We start from the raw sequence: 18,688 nt of genomic DNA on the forward strand, positions 1-18,688 counted from the left end.
TTTTTCGCGAATAGAAAACTTGATGTTGCCAACTGTTTAAGTTGGTGGCACAAGAGGTGCCAGCTCGCTCTCCATGTTTATAGAAATCATGAGGCGATTTCAAATGAAGATCTATAGTGTTAGTGTTAGTCAATGAATCAAATTTTGTCGGAAGTGAGACTCTCTCTGTATAAATGATCAGAATGTGATGTCCCATAACTATAGTATAGTCCCAGTACTACAGTAACTACAGTGTAACACCATGACACCCTCCATGTTAATATGACATCTTATACATGTTAATACATTTTACACATCAGTTTGTTGTGTGGTTTTCATTTTTATTGTGAAACAATGTGTCCATACTGAAGCACTTGAGACCTGTGATTAAGGGCATTGCAAAAACACTTGACTTCCAAATAATGTTGTTGTTAAAGTTACCAAGTACTTCAGCCATAAACTTGTTAATTGTTGTTGGCCTAAGTTAAATTGCAGTGATCTAATAAGGGACCTAAAACAAACTGTTAGCCCTTCAGTCCAGTTTATATTTACAGTAAAGCTGCACCATTACATACTATTCCTTAGCTCTATTGATTTCAGTGGAACAAAGACAGACTTTTTTTTTTTTTTTTTTTTGTTTTTTCAGCTGTATCCTGGGGAAGGATTACAGATGAAGTGCCTTGATGGCTTTGGCTTATTTTCATTCAGCCCACAGCCGGCGGCAGATTGAGCTCGTTGCTGCAGTAACAGATTATGAAGAAGTGATTTACACATGGATTTCCCATTTTTAGTAGCTTTGCTTGTAACTCTGCTGTTGGCTAATAGAACAAACAATGTGTGACTGCTGCTGTTTGTTGTCCCTGTAGCACAGCACCTGCCACCCAGTGGGACACAGAATACCACTCTCTGTGTCCTCTACAACGCACAAACCTGGAGGAATACGGGTATATTAGAAGTGTTGTACTGGGGTGTGTGGTAAACAAACACTTTCAACAAAGCCTGACATGATACTACAGAGATTCTAATGATTCTACATTCTACAAGTCAATTTTATTTATATAACACTATAAAACAAATCAGAAATGTGTCTCAAGGTGCTTTACAAAATGTACAGCGTACAACTTCCTCTGTCCTTAGACCCTTGATTCACATGAGGAAAACTTCCCAAAAAAGATAATTTAACAGGCAAAACAACTGGAAGAAACCTTGGCCAGAGCAACAGAGGAGGAATCCCTCTCCCAGGACGGCCAGATATGTATATGTTGTGTGTACAGAATAGACCAACATTTTAAATTACAGCATAAACAGTCAGAATGACCGATGCATAACAGTGCTTTGGGACACAAACAAAGAAGAGGGTTAGAGAGTGGTTTTTAAAAAGTTGTCAGTACTATTGTCAGCAGCTTAAAAAGGGACTATAGTTCTTGACTTAACAGATTCATTAATACCGATTATGAGCTGCTGGACGGATAATGTAATAGGTACAAGGTCTAAAGTAATAAGAAAATAAGCAACTAAGTGAAAGTTGTTTTTTATCAATCTAATATGTTTGTGTCATGTACAGAGCTAGAGTCAGGATGTAGTAAACCTAGCTTCATATATAGCTTCATATATATTCAAAAAGCCAGGGGAAATATCAAGCCTGGCTCTTTCCAAAGTAAATAAAAAGACCATAGAGTGTACAGCAACTATAAGTAAGTACAAGTAAGGTAGGACTTGAGCATAGTGGTGCTTTGAACAAAATGCTATTGTCATGTTTAGCATGCTAGAATAGCACTAAACACAAACTACAACTGGGGCTGATTGAATGTCATTTGTTACTAGTACAAAAATAAATAGATATTGTGTCATCAAAAAACGTTTTTTAAATCTGATGATGGCACAAGAGGAAAAGTCAGAGGATCACCTGAGTTATTAAGATTCATCTTCTGTGGACCATGAATGTTTGTATTCAATTTTATGTCAATTTTTCCAATAGTTCCAATAAAAGTGGCGGACTGAAAAACATCACACCGACATTTCCATCCCTAGATCCACGTAGGCTGCTAGTTTGGCTAAACCATCAACCGACACCTCTGAAGTTATATATTTTTTGTTTAATCCGTAATCAAACATACATGTAAAAGTGATAAATTTTTTACATGCTGGAGCTATTTCTTGATGAGACAAAGAGAAAGATTTAATGCTGACAAGATACTTTAAACAACAAAAAAAAGGGTTAAAACGGTGCGGTAAAGCGAATGCAATACCCCCCCCCCCCCCGCGCTGCTCCGATTCTCCGACCAATCTCTCGCTCCATCGTCCCCTCACTCGCGAACAAGACCCCGAGGTACTTGAACTCCTTCAGTTGGGGTAAGGGCTCATTCCCTACCCGGAGTAGGCAATCCACCAATTCCTGCTAAGAGCCATGGCCTCAGATTTTGAGTTGCTGATCCTCATCCACACACAAGGTCAAAGACCGATGACGCCATCAGGACCACATCATCTGCAAAGAGCAGCGATGATATCCTCAGGTCATCGAACTGCAACCCCTCTCCTCCACAACTACGCCTCGATATCCTGTCCATGAAAATCACAAACAGGATTGGTGATAAAGCGCAGCCCTGGCGGAGGCCAACATTCACTGGGAACGAGGCCGACTTACTGCCGAGTATCCGGACACAACTCTCGCTTTGGCCATACAGGGATTGGATGGCCCTCAGAAGTGACCCCCTCACCCCATACTGCCGCAACACCTCCCACAGTATCACCCCGGGGACCCGGTCATATGCCTTCTCCAGATCCACAAAAGGATGCTTGCGAGAGTGAAGAGTTGGTCCGTTGTTCCACGACCAGGAATTCGCATTGTTCCTCTTCAATCAGAGGTTTGACTATTGACCGAACCAGCACCTTGGAGTAGATTTTTCCAGGGAGGCTGAGAAGTGTGATACCCCTGTAGTTGGCACACACTCTCTAGTCCCTCTTTTTGAATAAGGGAACCACCACCCCGGTCTGCCACCCCCTAGGCACTGTCCCAGACTTCCACGCAATGGTGACGAGGTGTGTCAACCAAGACAGCCCCTCAACACCCAAAGCCTTCATAATTTCTGGACGGATCACATCAATCCCTTCGGCTTTGCCACTGTGGAGTTGTTTGACTACCTCACTGACCTCCAACAGGGAAATTGACGATGGTCATCAGCCTCCAGCTCTGCCTCTACCATAGAGGGCAGTTCCTCAAAGTGCTCCTTCCACCGCCCGATAACCTTCTCAGTTGAAGTCAGCAGGGTCCCACCCTTGCTGTACACAGCTTGGATGGTTCCCCGCTTCCCCCTCCTGAGGTGCCGGACAGTTTTCCAGAAGCACCTCGGTGCCGACCGAAAGTCCTTCTCTATAGCTTCTCTGAAAACATCCTATATTTCAAAATATTTTGCCGACCCTTGGAAAAGTTATTTTATGTTCTCTTCTGTTTTAACTCTAGCAATGTAGCAATGTACACGTGACTTTGCCAACACACTACGGAAGCAAACCAGGAAGAGAATAGAATAGTGGAACCACATTCACAAGAAGGAATCATCATAGTGCATGAACTCTCATGAATATATATCAAGTAATTGTCTCCATCATGGCGATATGTTTCTAGGTAGCCCATAAGGTTTCCGAAAACACTACCCTGTAATTGTTTAGCAATTCATGCTTTCATGTACTTTAATTCTGTTTATTTTTAGTATTTGGGTGATGAATGAGATGCCATCCACATATACTTGTTATGTATATTTACAATATATTAAATTCAATATAATTTACTTCTCTGTCTCATTTTAACATATTTATTCAATTTGATTGTAGCCAGATCCATCCATATAAGGAGCCAGCACTAATGTACTTGATCTACCTATTAAAACATTACCTTTACCTTCAGACCCACTCATTTGGCAGCAACAAATATCACAAGTTTCTCCTGCAAAAGTTATCAAGTTTTAAAAACACTATTAACACATATAAATTACGAAAGAGCTTTCCAAGATAAGAGTGAGCTCACCAGGGACTATGGACCATCTTCATCAGTGGGTCCTCGAATCTCTACTACATGGTACATTGAAGAAAATTGTCAAGTAGAATTAATTTAGTTAAACAACATATTCTCAATATAAAAGTTTAATTTTTATTGCCTGAGAAAAATATCTAAACTATATATAGTGACAGAACAACAGTAGTGAGACAAAAGTTATGACCACCAATGAAGTTGGTTGCAAAATGCATGATGGGATATTTGTCTCCCCTGTGTTTCCCAGAGCTACCCCAACAAAATGGTCATAGAAAGAACACCAGGAAATTGTATCTTTCCATTGAAGATTAGGTGACATGGCACCACTTCTATAAAGAGTCTCTCTACCGGAGGGACTCTCACCACAGGTGCATTTTAGATGCCGTAATCTGGTCACGCTCCATTAGTCCTCCATGGGTCTCAATCTGTGTAATCAGGTCATGGCTTGTAAAGTCCGTGTGATTCTCCCTTAGTAGAATTTGGGATTATGTCTGTAAAGCTCCTGTGGTGGGTATCAGAGGCGGGTAAACGCCTGTGACTTTCCCTTTTCACTGCTCTCCCCTGAACCGCTCAGCGCTGTGTTTACTGGGCCAATAATCTCCAGTAGCACACAGAACGACAAAGCCTAACCCCTTTTCACTACAACACTAGATTTCCACCTAAAGAAAAGTATTGTCAACTGTTTCAGTAGCATATTATACATGGTTTGATTTGTATCTTGGTTAACTTGTTAATTTTACCTATGATTTAACACAGCATCACATATTCTCCGGATGTGTTTCTGTTCCAGCACATATGACTCTGGCCAAATCCCTCCAACCACAAACAACCCTTTCCTTCATCAGTATGGCAATCCTAAACTTTGTTGCCCTCAGATTTCTCTCAGGGAAAAACAGAAACAATTGAAAAATAAAAGATGTAAAAAGGTGACTTGACTTTCTGTCAACAATTTGAGTTTTGCACTTTCCTATGACAATGTCTCCAAAACCAGTACTATAAAGATTTTTTTTTGTAGAAGAACTTGACTGACCTGCATGGAGCCTTGACCTCAAACTAATTAAATGCTTTTGGGATGGACAGGAAGGCCATTTTGACCGAACCTTAATGTTGGTCACTATCAAGTCATGAGGATCACCCTGATTACTCGTATGAATATTATTGCACGTGACAAGTCAGCTGTTAGCAAAGCCGCAAAGAAACAGGTCATGCATCCACCCTGTAGTTCTTCCAGCTATGTACTCTATGGACATCTATCAGTATTAGCGTATCCTTCTCTGAAATCAGTCAGGTCTTATTGTAACTAAAAGCTAGCTAGCTAACACCCGCAGCCTTGCACCCCCTCATTAAAACTATTGACAGTGCTTTGCTTTTAGTATTGGCAGATCTTTGCTGCACTGGCATGTCACAATAAAAAACAATTCATCCAGTTTTGTTCTACAAAAGTAAAATATTTGTCCTTTTAAAACATTGAATTATGACACAGTAGATGCATGTATAAAAATGAAGCACATATAACAATTGTATTTGCATTGTTTGATTTGCCTTTTTTGTGTATCTTTTTTAATTGTGCTGAGCTAAGCTAATCACATGATGCAACAATTGTCTTTGGAGGATGCACTGACATTGATTTAGATTTGATATTTTTATTTGACTCGTATATATCAAAAATGTTGACTGTTTCTTTAAGACTGGACCAGAGAACTGCAGGTAGCTCTCTTCCATAAACTGCTATGCTGTAAAGTTGTTTTATCACAGACAAACGTGGACAATACAGAGGCCATCAGACATGCAGGCACCTCTTGAAGATGTTACCCTGCTGCAGCTCTCTTAAAGGCTTCATTAAAACTGTTGATTGATTAACAGGTTATGTGAGCTGCAGCCAAGGACACTATGCCTCCCATGTCCAGATCAGAGCCCAGACTAGCCATGATAATTAACCAATTAATGGGATGTGGCTTTTGAGCTGGTTATCTGCTCCCTGACCCAGCCGATACACCAAGATTAACGTCCCATCTGAGAGCAACTATGTATGGAAATGTCAATGTGATACTGTAATAGAGAGACACAAAGGAGACAAACACAATAAGGAATAGCGTTTTGTGTGTGAGTGCTGTGTGTCCTGTGGGGCACCCAAAAAACATGTTTGATTTATTTTTCATGGATTGAGCATTAGGAAGCTTATGCTTTTTATATTGTTGCCACCTTTGGGCAGGGAGGAGACAGTTACATCTGAGCTCTGTGTAGAAGTAGAGGCTGCCACTGGCATAGTTGTTTTTGTAAACTGGAGCCATGTTTTGAGCACATTATGAAATAGTGTATGCATCTGTTAGGATTTGTGTGTTTGCTGACATCTGGAGACTGAAAGGAGCCAATTGGTGTCATACAGCAGGTAGTGGTCAGTATGTTTTTGATTGTTACTTTATCATTTAACGCCACTAGATATGAGAGGGCAATAGTGTTGTTTATTGCATTGTTTCTTATCCAACTATATTAATTTCACAGCTCTAGTTTCTATTTACATTGCAGATACAGATTTTACATACAAAACATATGATCAACCTACAAAACATGAGGCATTGTTATGACATTAATTAGTAGGACGTACATATAACAATTTCATTGCATTGTTTGATTTGAAATTATTAGATATCAAACTACTAATGGATAATGTATTTCAGAGGTGCTTGATTTTTTGTTTTGTTGAAGGTTTTCTATGTTTTACTATGAAGTTTACTAGTTTGAAATGTGCTATACAAAATAAAAGGATTTCACTTGAATTTCAACTAAACAAATACTTATTTTGTGTCACTGCTCACAATTTGAAAGAATAGTAAATGTGAATGACAATATTGGCAATAACATATAATTTCACTTGCATTCATAGCAAGTAATGAGAGAACTAGATGACCAACAAAATGATTGAACTAAAAATTGTTTTAGTGAATACAAGTGAAAGTGTTTGCAAGAAGTGCAAATATAATTTAGCTGGGAATCCGTCCAACCCAGGGGCTTTATTGTTTGTCATTTTTTTGGGTGCTTTTCCATATTCTCTTGATGTTAGTGGAGCATGTATTTCTCAGATGTGGAGACCTAACAATCCTTCATGAGCAATTAAACACCCTGTTTAAGCATAAACCCACTCACATGTTAAAATAATGCATTACAACCCTGTAGCTATGAAGAGTGAAAGTGACCCAGTTCACTTTTACCAAAATATAGTTGGTTGGAGGGATATTAATTTTAAGGCAGCTACCATGTATGTAAATAATATACTTTGCACTATGCACAAATAGGTCGATCAATTATTTTCATACAAATGTGCTTCTTAAAGGAATTACAAATATACCACGTTATCATCTTCATAAAAAGACTGCATTTTAACCATAGGCCATAATAACGTGCTTTTTTGACTCCAGGTCTGTTTCTTCAACCTTGTTATGTGATGTACGTGAGGTCAACTATGCGTGTCCTTGCTTTGGGGTTTTGTTTGATAATACTATAATGTCAATTAAGCATTCTATGAATCTAACAGCAAGCTGGCTGCTACATTATATCCTGTACCCATCCTTTAAGTACCTGCACTTAATATGGATGGAAATTATGCATTTTACTTTTGAAATGAAAACTAATGTCTCTTTTACAATATGCCCCTGCCTCCAACCAAGGGACCGGCTGTAATTCACTTGAAATATAAATGTAATAGTGGCCTATTGAAGAAAAAACACAATAATGCAAAAACATTAACATCATTTCAGTGGTATGTGAAAATTAAATTTAGCAGCTCCTGTAAGAGCAACCCTGCTCTCTCACCAACAGTCTAACATTATCATAGAGGTCAGTGAGCACTTTAAATATGCACTGATGGAGCTATAATGCCATGGTCACTCTGCTGCCTGACACATATGAAGGTAACAGCCAAACTCTGAGGTCAAGCAGGTAAGGGCACAGTCCTCTCTAGACCAGCAGGACAGACAACTAAGTACAAATGTGTGTAATGTAATCTTTGGCGGCATCTCCCACAGCCTCCTCTGCTCAGATCCGTGCCTCCTCGGGGGTCAGGGCAAGTAAGATGGGTGCTTTAATCTGATTGGCTGCCATTCTGCTGAGTCCTTGTGGCTAGCATTGACTGGATTCCCTGACAGAGGGTTACGCAGTGACCTTGTCAAGTGGTTCGTTCTTTGCTGAGTGAGGTGGTTTTATGAGCAAATTTCCAACCGATGTTACCAGTTCACAGTGCTGAAATGAGGCTTTCAACAGTATTAGAAGACAATGGCATACATTTAGTTTTATAGCTCAAATCGACACATAAATCTCAAATCGACACATACGCTGTAAAGTATTGTGATATGATAGTCTGTGATGTCAGTTTTGCAATGAGAAAATACACAACCAAACAACAAAATTGGCCCAGGCATGCAATGTAATGGAAACTATTAGCAGTATCAAATGCCACCACCACCCTAATATAGACCCCATACCCATGTGTGTTGCTTACACAAATGGGACTATACTGTAATGGTACATTTCATAATATGCTTTTCTTGTCATTATATGCATACATTGTAGATGTGTTTGTCTTATTAGTTTCCCATGGTACCAGTTAGATACATTCCACTGTTCACTCAGGAGGTCCTTCAAGTCTCTTATCATTTTGGGGAAGTAGAGGACTACGGGTAATGGCATTTTATTGGGGTCATACCCAACCAAAATGGGGCACAGGGTCTGGTCTACGTCATGTGTTGATAAGCTTTACGAGTCTTCCAAACCTGCCCATCCATGATCCACCAATAATTAGCCTGCAAATGATCAGTGAAACACAATAAGGGACCCATGGTTCTTGAGAATGATTGTTCATATGAGCTCTTTTTTATCACACTAGGCGATAGAGGCCAACTATTTATGGTCCTTATTTTCATTAGCATGTCAAGAATTATTGAAGGCATGAACACATATTATAGTTGTTGAACATGCACAACCACACAGGTGTTTCCTGTCATTCTGGCTGATTAGAACTCTGCTCAAATTGAACATGGCTCCATGAAGAGATCCATAAAGGAGTAATTTCCCTGTTAAGAGGTGCAAAAGAAACTAAAAGGGAGATGTCAATCAAGCACTGACAGGCATGGGCTTGCTTGTAATATGTTGAATGTTGGAAGCCCCTATCCTTTGGTTATAGGAAGGCCCCGCCAAAGGAAAGGGGATTGATCAACCAACATGTTTTTATTTGGACAAACCCTCCCTAATGGGGTTATTTAATAATAAAAAAATATTAAAATCGCCCACAAGGGCATTTTTGCTGTCTTTGTATTGTTAGTGTATACATGGTACAACATTCTTATCCCCCTGCTCTAATAGTGTTCTGCAATAGAAGACATTACATGTGGTAACGCGCTCCCTGTTCTTGCCATGTTTCTTTCATGCACCAACATTCAATAAAGAGGCAGATGAGGGGAAAGTTGTGAATACTTTTTTTTATTTTCTTTAAACTTGTGCATCAACTTCAAAGGGTAAACTGTGTGCACTCCATTTTGTTTTCACAACAAGTTCAAAATTAGTTAAGTGTTCTTTATTCATTAATTTTTTTAATACATCTTTTTCCATTTTAAAACCATTTACACACAATTGCTCAGCACTGGATTCTAGCAGTCTATCAGTAATCAGGGGTGTAGAATGATAAGCATCATCAGCAGTCTTCCTCCCTTCCCGTGTGTGTAAACTATATATTTGCTCTAACCAGTATTATCATTACTCTTCTTTCATGTGAAGTAAAAATATCTTTCTTTGAATAGGATTCCTTTACATGATAAAAATACTTTCTTTTTTCTTCTTCTCCAAAACAACATCATGTCACTGATGCTTACCATAATTCTTTGTACTAATAATAGTTCTAAAAGTACTCATTGGTGTGAATCTGCTCCATGGAGGATATGTGCACGCTGCACTCTTGGGTGTGTGTGTGTGCATATGTGTGTGTGTGTGTGTGTGTGTGTGTTTGTGTGTGTGTGTGTGGGCTCTGTCTAGTGTCTAGGAAAGCCTCCTGAACTACCAGCCTGGAGAACCACCCTCTGCCATGGACTACACTCCTCATGGTGCATTAAGTGTTGATAAAAATCATTACAAAAGTTTGATTCTCTTCGTACAAAAACACTTTTTCATAGAAATTGCATTTGCACAAGTAAATATGAAGCTTTACTGCCAAAAAAAAGCCACAGAAGTACAAAATGAAAGTGGAGACTTGACACTGAGCAAATGGTAAGAAACTGTGTACACCCATACAGAGTTTAAGTGAGGTGTATTCACGGCAGTAGTGAAAATCCAGTCGGAAGAGATAATAAATAAGGAGTTTCATAAATAAAACAATAAATACTTTGAATAAATAGAGTTTGTGTGTTTGATTGCTATGAATTTAGACTTGGTGAGTTGTGCCCACGCCGTACCAAGGTTCCTCCTTATTGTCATTAATAGTGTGTACCTCTATAGGACCGTCTTTAAGTGACTACTGGCTGATATATCAACATCTCACTATATTGCCTCTACTCCGTTCTCTGCTTGTACTTCGCCATATACCCCCCACCCCCGCCCCCTACATTAAAGACTAAAAGGGTTAGTACTCTGAAACACAAATAAATGATATCACTTATTGCCTGATGGATGATATACAGTATATCCGTTTTTGAAGTCGATCAATATCATATGTGACTAAGCAATGCCTCTCTGTACATATTGGGAGCAGCAGAGCTCGCCTTCCTCTTCAGGGCTTTGGGTTTAATTTGAGAGATCTGAGAGCCTGTGTTGCCATTTCACTCACAACCTTTGAACATAAACAATCATTTCCAATCTTTTCTCCCCACTCCCCCAGTTAGCATGTCTCTATTGGTTCATAATCTCTGAGATGCTCTTGATGCTGCTCGACCAGCCTCTGTTGAGCTGTGCAGTGAGAGACTGACTGAGCAGCAGCCAAAGAAGATAGGTCCAATTCTTTTTTTCTTGTTCTTTTAAGAGACCACCTCTGTCCCCATTTTAAATTTATTTCCACACCCACTCTCTTTGACTCCTGGTTTTTTTGAAATTCCTGGCACCTATAGTTTGCCACCTGTAGGTTGTAAGAGTACTGAGGTAACTTGCTGAAATTTCACCCAGGTTCAAGTTATTTCCACAGGAAACATTGTTAAATCTCTTATCCGTAGCTATTTATAAAGAAACAAGACATTTTGTCAATATATACTTCCAAGCACCACTATGCTACCTCCAGAATAACCCAACTGTTCACCATTACAACCCACTGCCCCCCTCCCCCCTCTTACCATTTACCCCCACCCTTCACTCCAGTGTCTCTGCACACCTCCTCACTGCAGGAGAAAGTGTGAGAAAGTGATTGAGATTCCCATTTTAGGCCATGGTCTCTTTCCCTGGCAGTCTGCGGTCGTTGAAGGTGTGCATGTTGATGACCTCCTCTGTTTTCACCATGACGGGTGGCTGGGGCTTGTGTTTGAGCCGGCGCTGGCATTTGAGGGAAACCCGCAGCTCGTCCACCATCGCACTGCAGAAGGACCGCTGCAGAGGGAAAGAGAAAAAGGAGAACAGAATGGGTTTCAGACTGCTTCCCCTGTCCAAATATTATGGGCAAGTGAACAAGCCTGTTCTCCCTGTGGGCAGTCTCGTTTTGTAGCCTCCCCATCACCACCCACCACCGCATTTCAGAGCTGCCATAGGGGAAAATGGTGAAATATACAGTGTATCAGGCTAGGAATGGAGGGAACGGAACAGGGGAAGAAGTAGGATGGAGGGAGGTGCAGGTCCATAGGCTGTGTAGTAGAGTGTAAAGTGTAAAGGAATTACCCAACAACAGTGTCAGAATACATCAGTGGTGAATCTGTGGTTGTTGCTGCACATGCAAGGCTTTTTATGCATACAGTGTGTTGTAAATTATCAATCTGTAATGTCCAATAGATTTCAGCTGTATCTTTTGTTTTTATGTGTTATTTTTGTATGTATATAATCTTGTCTACTTCTACATAAATAATAGCCAATGGTTCCCATAATGCCTTTCCGCAGTCTCAGAGAAGGATGTGAAGTTAATTCTTTTAGAACCCTATCTCCAGACAAAACGTCAATATTGGACAGTTCTGCCAGATTGCTTTCAATTACTTTTTAGCCATGCCATTGGATTAAGGAAAGGCAACGTCGGTCTGATGGTTGGTACAGCAATTTGTTCCATACAATGTATCCTAATAATATTGGTGATCCCCTGACTTTCCCTAAACTGTCAAACTGTTGTTGTAACTTTTTTCCTGAGCAATGTGATGTGAACTCCACTCTAAGAACTCTTAAATGTATATATTTAATAGAGTGTATATATGTTATTTATATAAAGTACATTTATTTTAAGTACACATTTTATTTTATATTTATGCATCAGCACCACGACACTTTTAAATATTTATGACCACTTTTAGTCACATTTACAGTAAGCCAGGACAACGGACTTTCTTTTGAATTGTACATTGTATAATCTCGAAATGATAATAAAGTGTTTTGGTTGATTTGATTGATTGATTTTCATCTAGCACCATCATCATTTCTTTTTTTTTTGTTCTTTGGTTTATGACCAAGTACCTGCACAGCTATTCATACAAGCCTAAGTTCACTTTGTGCTCAGTGCTAATTTGCTTATATTATATGGAAAACTAAGATGGTGAACATGCTATACATTAGACCTGCTTAGCATGAGCATGTTAGCATTGTCATTGTGAGCATATTTACATTTGCATTAGCATTTAGCTTATTGGAGTCTAAAACATATAATGCCAACATTTTTAAGATTCTTTATTTCTATACTTTCTGCACATGGAAAACACACCTGGTTAGAAATTAGTTTTTGGCCATGGCAAATATAAGGTAAGTGAAACAGTATGATCCTTGTTGCATTTGGAAAACAGCAAACAATATGTTGTTATTCCTTGTGTTCTTTATCTTATTCCCCATTTTAAATTGTCCAATCCCTTGCTTACTCCCACCCCCAGAGGAGGGTGTATACACAAGAAGAAAGAGTATTGCCAGCTGTATTAAATAGGGCCAACTGACCAGGAATTGAACTCTGAAACCAGATGCTCAGTTCAGGTTGAATTGGTACATCTTTATATGTTCAACCCTCAGATGAATAAACACATGGCAGCCCACAATGTTCCTTTCTATTTATCAATGTGTTACAGTGCTGTCCTGAAATACTCTATCTCCATGGGACATCATGTCACGTAGTTTGGGCATTGTTAGTTTGCACAGGAAAATTTAATCCCCCAAGCATCAACAAAGTCTGCCTTGTGATGTTTTATAGTGTTACAATCATACCAGTTGGACTTGAGGTTTCAAAAAAGGTTGTCATTGCTGCATGATAATGCTGTTGAAAGTACAGGTGGGTGGATTTGAAATGACTGGAAATTAACAGGAAAGTATACTTTCAGCAACACTACATACTATGCATTATCCTTCCATAGTTATGTAGGAATGAACCTTGGATACAGATTAATTCTTGGCCTTGTAAACAGCATTTTAAAGGGCTGTTTTCAAAGCCAAGGATGAGCCTGTTTCCTGTGTTAAAGTCTGATGTTTTGTTAACCCATCCATCCACCCTGACCTCCTCCCTACACCGACTCTGATAATCTATAATAACGTTACATGACTTCTTTCTTTGCTCCCATCATAATTACCAAGGCCAAGAGAGGCTTTGTCACTTGAATGTAAACATTATATTAAGGCACTGACTAAAAAAACTTATGCTGTCATTCTTCGTTTTAAAGGCACAGCAACAAGTCCCTACATCAGTCAAAACACAGTTGTATGTGAAGCAAAAGGTCTGATGTTCAATGAAAGATTCCCACAATAGCTTGCTGAACTGGGATTACAGTAAATATAGCTGGCTGGTAAACTGGTTGGTAATTACTAATCGGGATCCTGCATCAACTGTATTCAATGTGTGGTGAGTAAACTGAGTGAGGATTCACTTAATAAGCTAAATCTCCAGTGTGGATAAGACACTTGTGTGTGTTCCAGCCCCACTTTGTAACCTAACTTGATTATATAGCTTAATTTCTACAGCTTTTCATTTAAATACTATCAAATGAAGCTTTAGTCACATGCTGTGATCATCACAACTGTAGCTGAACATCTGGGCACCCTGCAAAACAATTTCACTGTATATAGCCTGACTGGATATGAAGGACATGATTACGTAATTAATGAAAAGATTCATACGTAATTGAATGATTATTGTAGCCACGTACTATGCGACCCATTAAAGACAATCTGATTCTCAAAAATGATGTTACACCAATGATGTGCAGATAGTTAGGTTTAAATTCTCTCCACAAAACATGAAGTAGGAACATGAGAATGAGAAACCTCTTCAAAATATTTTACTGACAGGGTTTTCAAGATTACATATGGATACAAATAACAGTCTCTGGCAACCTTGTTTCCGTAGAATATTATGTATACAGGTCCAGACTGGCTGTTTGGAGCATCGAAAGAATTCCCTGGCCAGCCGATTGGCCTAGAGTGGCTCGCCAGCATTAAAAATGCAAAATGAAATGTGTAAATCAAAGCAAAAACAACACAAGTGACTCAGAGCTGTGTGCCGTCAAACCCCCTGCCTGCTTTTAACCTGATGGTATGGTTCTTGTCCGTGATCACACGCTGTTGGCTGCACACACAAACGCATTAACACAACGTTCAGTACATGGAGTATGTGTGGCTGAGTGGTGAGGAGAAAAAATTGTGAGAGAGAGAGAAAGAGAAAGAGTCAAGCCGAGAGGGAGTGCATTAAAGGGGGAAACACCCTGGAGGAAATTTCAGCTAAATGCTGCAAAATGACAGTATGTGTTCAAAAGCAAGGCACATGGCTGAAAGTGCACACAAATATAAATATATGAATATGTATTCCTATAGCCTTAATTATGGATTAATTAATGGTTTAGCTTCATTTGTTTGGAAGAACTACCGCTGCGATTACGAAGGTTAGCAATGTTTTTCCAGTTCATGTAGTGCTATGTTCCTAAATCTCACAGAAGTTCTAGGAAATGACAATATTGACAGAACATGTGCATTTAACCTTTAGGGTTTTTGCATTAAAAAGACAGTTTGCAGAATCAAACCATTAAATTATAGCCATTTGGATTAAATATTTATGAAGAATTGGTCAAAGTACAATATCGAGCAGTTTACAGATCAGATGATGAAGATGCTTTTTCCTTTTTGCATATGTATAGTATATTTTTATTATGACCAAAAGGTTTTTTTTAAGTATTTAACGTCGGTTAGTAAGAAGACACAATGTCGTTTGTGGTAGAGTAATACACATAAACATCCACTCAGAAGACGCTAGCTGAATCTCAGTCATACAGGACTGTGGCGAACAAAATCTATGCACAAACACAAACACGACAGCCATCTCCACATGTGCATACACACATTCTTTGTGAGCATGGTGGGTTTTACAGGCCCATAGAACATCATCACTTATTGATGCACGATGTATTTCATCAGACTGAAATTCCGTGTCACTGCATGCCCAATTAAACTGCTGTTTCTTTACATTATCTCCTCTTTTCTCATAAGCTACTGTGGCATGTGAAACAACGCCAGCAGCTGGGTAAGGATCAGTCCTGCTCCTTGAGACGCTACAATGAGAGCCACTGTGTTAGCCACATTTAAAAGGAGTTTATTGTGACTAACAAAGTGTTCAGTTGTATTTGAAAGCCATCATTAGCACTGTGGCCCAGTGTATACTTATCTTTATTATAGTAACATACAAATTGGAAGGAGACACAGTGAATGTGATTGGGTGTGAGGCCATCCAGTGTGTATTATAATTGCTCATAGGCTAATTCAGGCACGTACGTAAAGGTCAGCCCTATCCTTACTATTAATGTTCCTCTTTGGCCATTGATAATGCCATTCATGAATAAAGCAATAGTGTAAATGCAGCAGTACATCGACACATTTTTGTAATTGATTCAGCTGTGAGTACTAAAAATAGCCATGTTGTTTACAGATGATATGTTTAAATTCATGTTGGCGACTTTCTTACTCGATTTAGCAACCTTTGGAGCTAGTGCTGCGAGCTACTTTCATTAGATAAGAGTTGGCAAAATTGGGCTGGATTTTTTGGTTGGATAATTTTAAACCAATAGCTTGCTCTTGTTGGCTTCTCCCAAAAGTTACCCACCCAAGCTTTAACAAGGGTGACCACTCCTGATGGCTGTCGTTATTTATAGATCAAATTTCTCATACTTTTTCACCGTAATTTACTGAATTCAAATGAGTGCATTTTCACAGTTGCATAATGCTGTCTGCAGTCAAACAAGTGAAAAGTAGCATGGACTTTTCATGCTACAACCACAATAGCAGTAACTATGCCAGTGGTGTAACATAGAGGCAATATGTTACAATAAGTTTATCATAATTTGTTTTGTTAACACAATGTATTGGAATAAGTCATGGCTAAAGCTATATTAATGGATTTTCTTGGCCACTTGGGGGCAGCACATACAGTATTATTTCCTTATGAAGTCGCTTTGGTAAATATGTTTAAAGAACAGTAGTTTGGTGCTGTTTGAGCACACCAACATTAACATTTATTTAGGGTCAGTTTGTGTCAACAGTGTGAATGTAAGTACAATATTCACTGTCCTTTTAGCTGATTTGTTTCTAAACCAAGGCCGGAAAACAAATATCTGGCTCTTTAACTGCTAAATGTTTCACTGTCTTCACCAGCCAGTAGCTACTTTACAGTGTACAGTGGGTTTACACTGAAAACAATGGCCTGCTGCTGCTGAGAGTGAATTTTGAGAGCCAGAATCAAAACAAGTTTATTATGTAATAAGTTTATTCATTAAGAATTATTACATTTAGGTCTGCTAATCATTTGTTAATGGTAAAATTATGCATTTAGCTTGTTTAAGTTAATCTTTTTCAAAGATTGTTATCATATTAATTATATCCATATCCATTTGCTTTTTGTGCTTCTTATGAATAGTGCTACTGCTACTGTATGTTATACCTGCAGCAAACAGCAATGTCCCATGTCACAGTGTACCTGCTGATTGTCTAAGCGACTCTGAAACAAGCTAGCTTTTAATAATATTGATTCCCCCCCTAAAATTAAAAATCATGGCAGTGTTTTCACCAGTAAAAGCCTTGTAGCTCCAGGCTTTGGGGAGCACTAGGCCCACTCTACTTGCACTCAGGGGACACATTGCCATCATGGCTGCCTGCTGCTGGCATGCTGGATTGATGGTGGCTGCTTAGGGTCATTGGATTACAGAGTTTTTATGACGCTGAACAATCAGCCGCAGCAATGAGGGATTGCTCAGAGGAAGGGTCTGCCCGCTTTGAGGATGATGGAAGGGTCGTAAATCTAACGCTGAGAGCAGACATTGGAAAGAGAAAGGTGCATTTAGTCCATGCGATTATTTACACAGTCCTGATCTGATACAACTCTATATAAGGAAGACATTTCCAGGGGGATATTATTGGTTTGATTTCATTCTTTATGAATTTTATAGCTGCAATGATCAAAAAGTAATTCAGACAAAGATGATTTATGGAATACATGTGTAGCAGGTACATTTCAATCTGGAATGGTGTCACTGTTGGTGTATTCTTCAACTCTCTCTTAGTCCAGCATATAAGAGGTCCCTCACCTGTGAGAGTGAACTAATGTGCTCGGTTTAGTTTGAAGGCAGAAGGAACAGATGCGAAGCTGTGATGCAGATGGGATGGGGCACGGCTGCGCTGTAATCCTCAATTTACTCTGCGTTTGGCCCCTGGTGGGCAGTAAATGATTTGTTGCTTTGAGGGTTTGTCTAATCCGTGGGCTCCTCAGAGCTATCAACCACATTTGTTGCAGTGCAATCTGCATTTTGCTCGGTGGATGAACTGTGTTCCAGTTGCTGTCAAATTCTATGTCTGTGCGTATGCCCACCTGCATGCATATTTTCTTGTGTGTGTCAGTGAGGGTGAAGAAGAATTCAACATTGGGAAAACCCTTAAGATTTAAAAACTGTCCACACTAAAGACCTTTGCCATCCAATCCATTATTGTCCAGAAATATCAGACATAAAATAAAAGAAGACATCCCTACTTGTTTTCCTTTCCTAAACACCTACTATGAACCTGTCTTCATAGATAGTTTCAGAATCTGTTAAACGGCTCAAGAGAGATGAACGTATTTATGAATGGAAATGCATGTGTAAGAGAAATGTTATTGTGATTCCCAAGCAGACGGAGATGATTTACCCACAGAGTACCAGATTACCAGCAGGCTAAACCTGCACCTTCTTCCACATGTGTTGACAGGAGATTCACAGAGACATACATCTGTGTTGTGTTTGACCTGTTTTCGTCAAACTCGTAAGGTCATACATTGCCAAATGTACCATACGAAAGGTTTCATTGAATGGTGAGCATCTGTTATATGTCCTATTGTTTGCGGTGTGTCCCGCACCATTGGCGCTTGTCGCCGTCTTTGCAAAAACATTATATGGCTCTGCTGCCGATGTAACACGTTGCATCGGCAGCAGAGCTGTATAATGTTTTTCATCTTCATCATCTGGAATGAAGCTAAGTGGTGAGTGATAGTGGTGTGAAAATATGCTATGTTTTATTTATGTATCATAGCAACGG

General features: G+C 39.3%; 1 protein-coding gene across 2 annotated transcripts in view; it reads right to left on the reverse strand.

Moving 5' to 3' along the window:
* Positions 1-11,306: 11,306 nt before the first annotated feature.
* Positions 11,307-18,688, reverse strand: part of grik2 (glutamate receptor, ionotropic, kainate 2) — a 204,499-nt gene continuing 197,117 nt past the window's right edge. Inside the window, exon 18 of one of the 2 annotated variants that reach the window (XM_029451364.1) lies at positions 11,307-11,560. In XM_029451364.1, the coding sequence (XP_029307224.1) occupies positions 11,307-11,560 (254 nt within the window). The remainder of the gene's footprint in view (positions 11,561-18,688) is intronic. The other variant, XM_029451365.1, reaches the window with a different exon arrangement.

The sequence above is a fragment of the Cottoperca gobio genome, chromosome 16, assembly GCF_900634415.1.
Source record: "Cottoperca gobio chromosome 16, fCotGob3.1, whole genome shotgun sequence".
Lineage (NCBI taxonomy): Eukaryota > Metazoa > Chordata > Actinopteri > Perciformes > Bovichtidae > Cottoperca > Cottoperca gobio.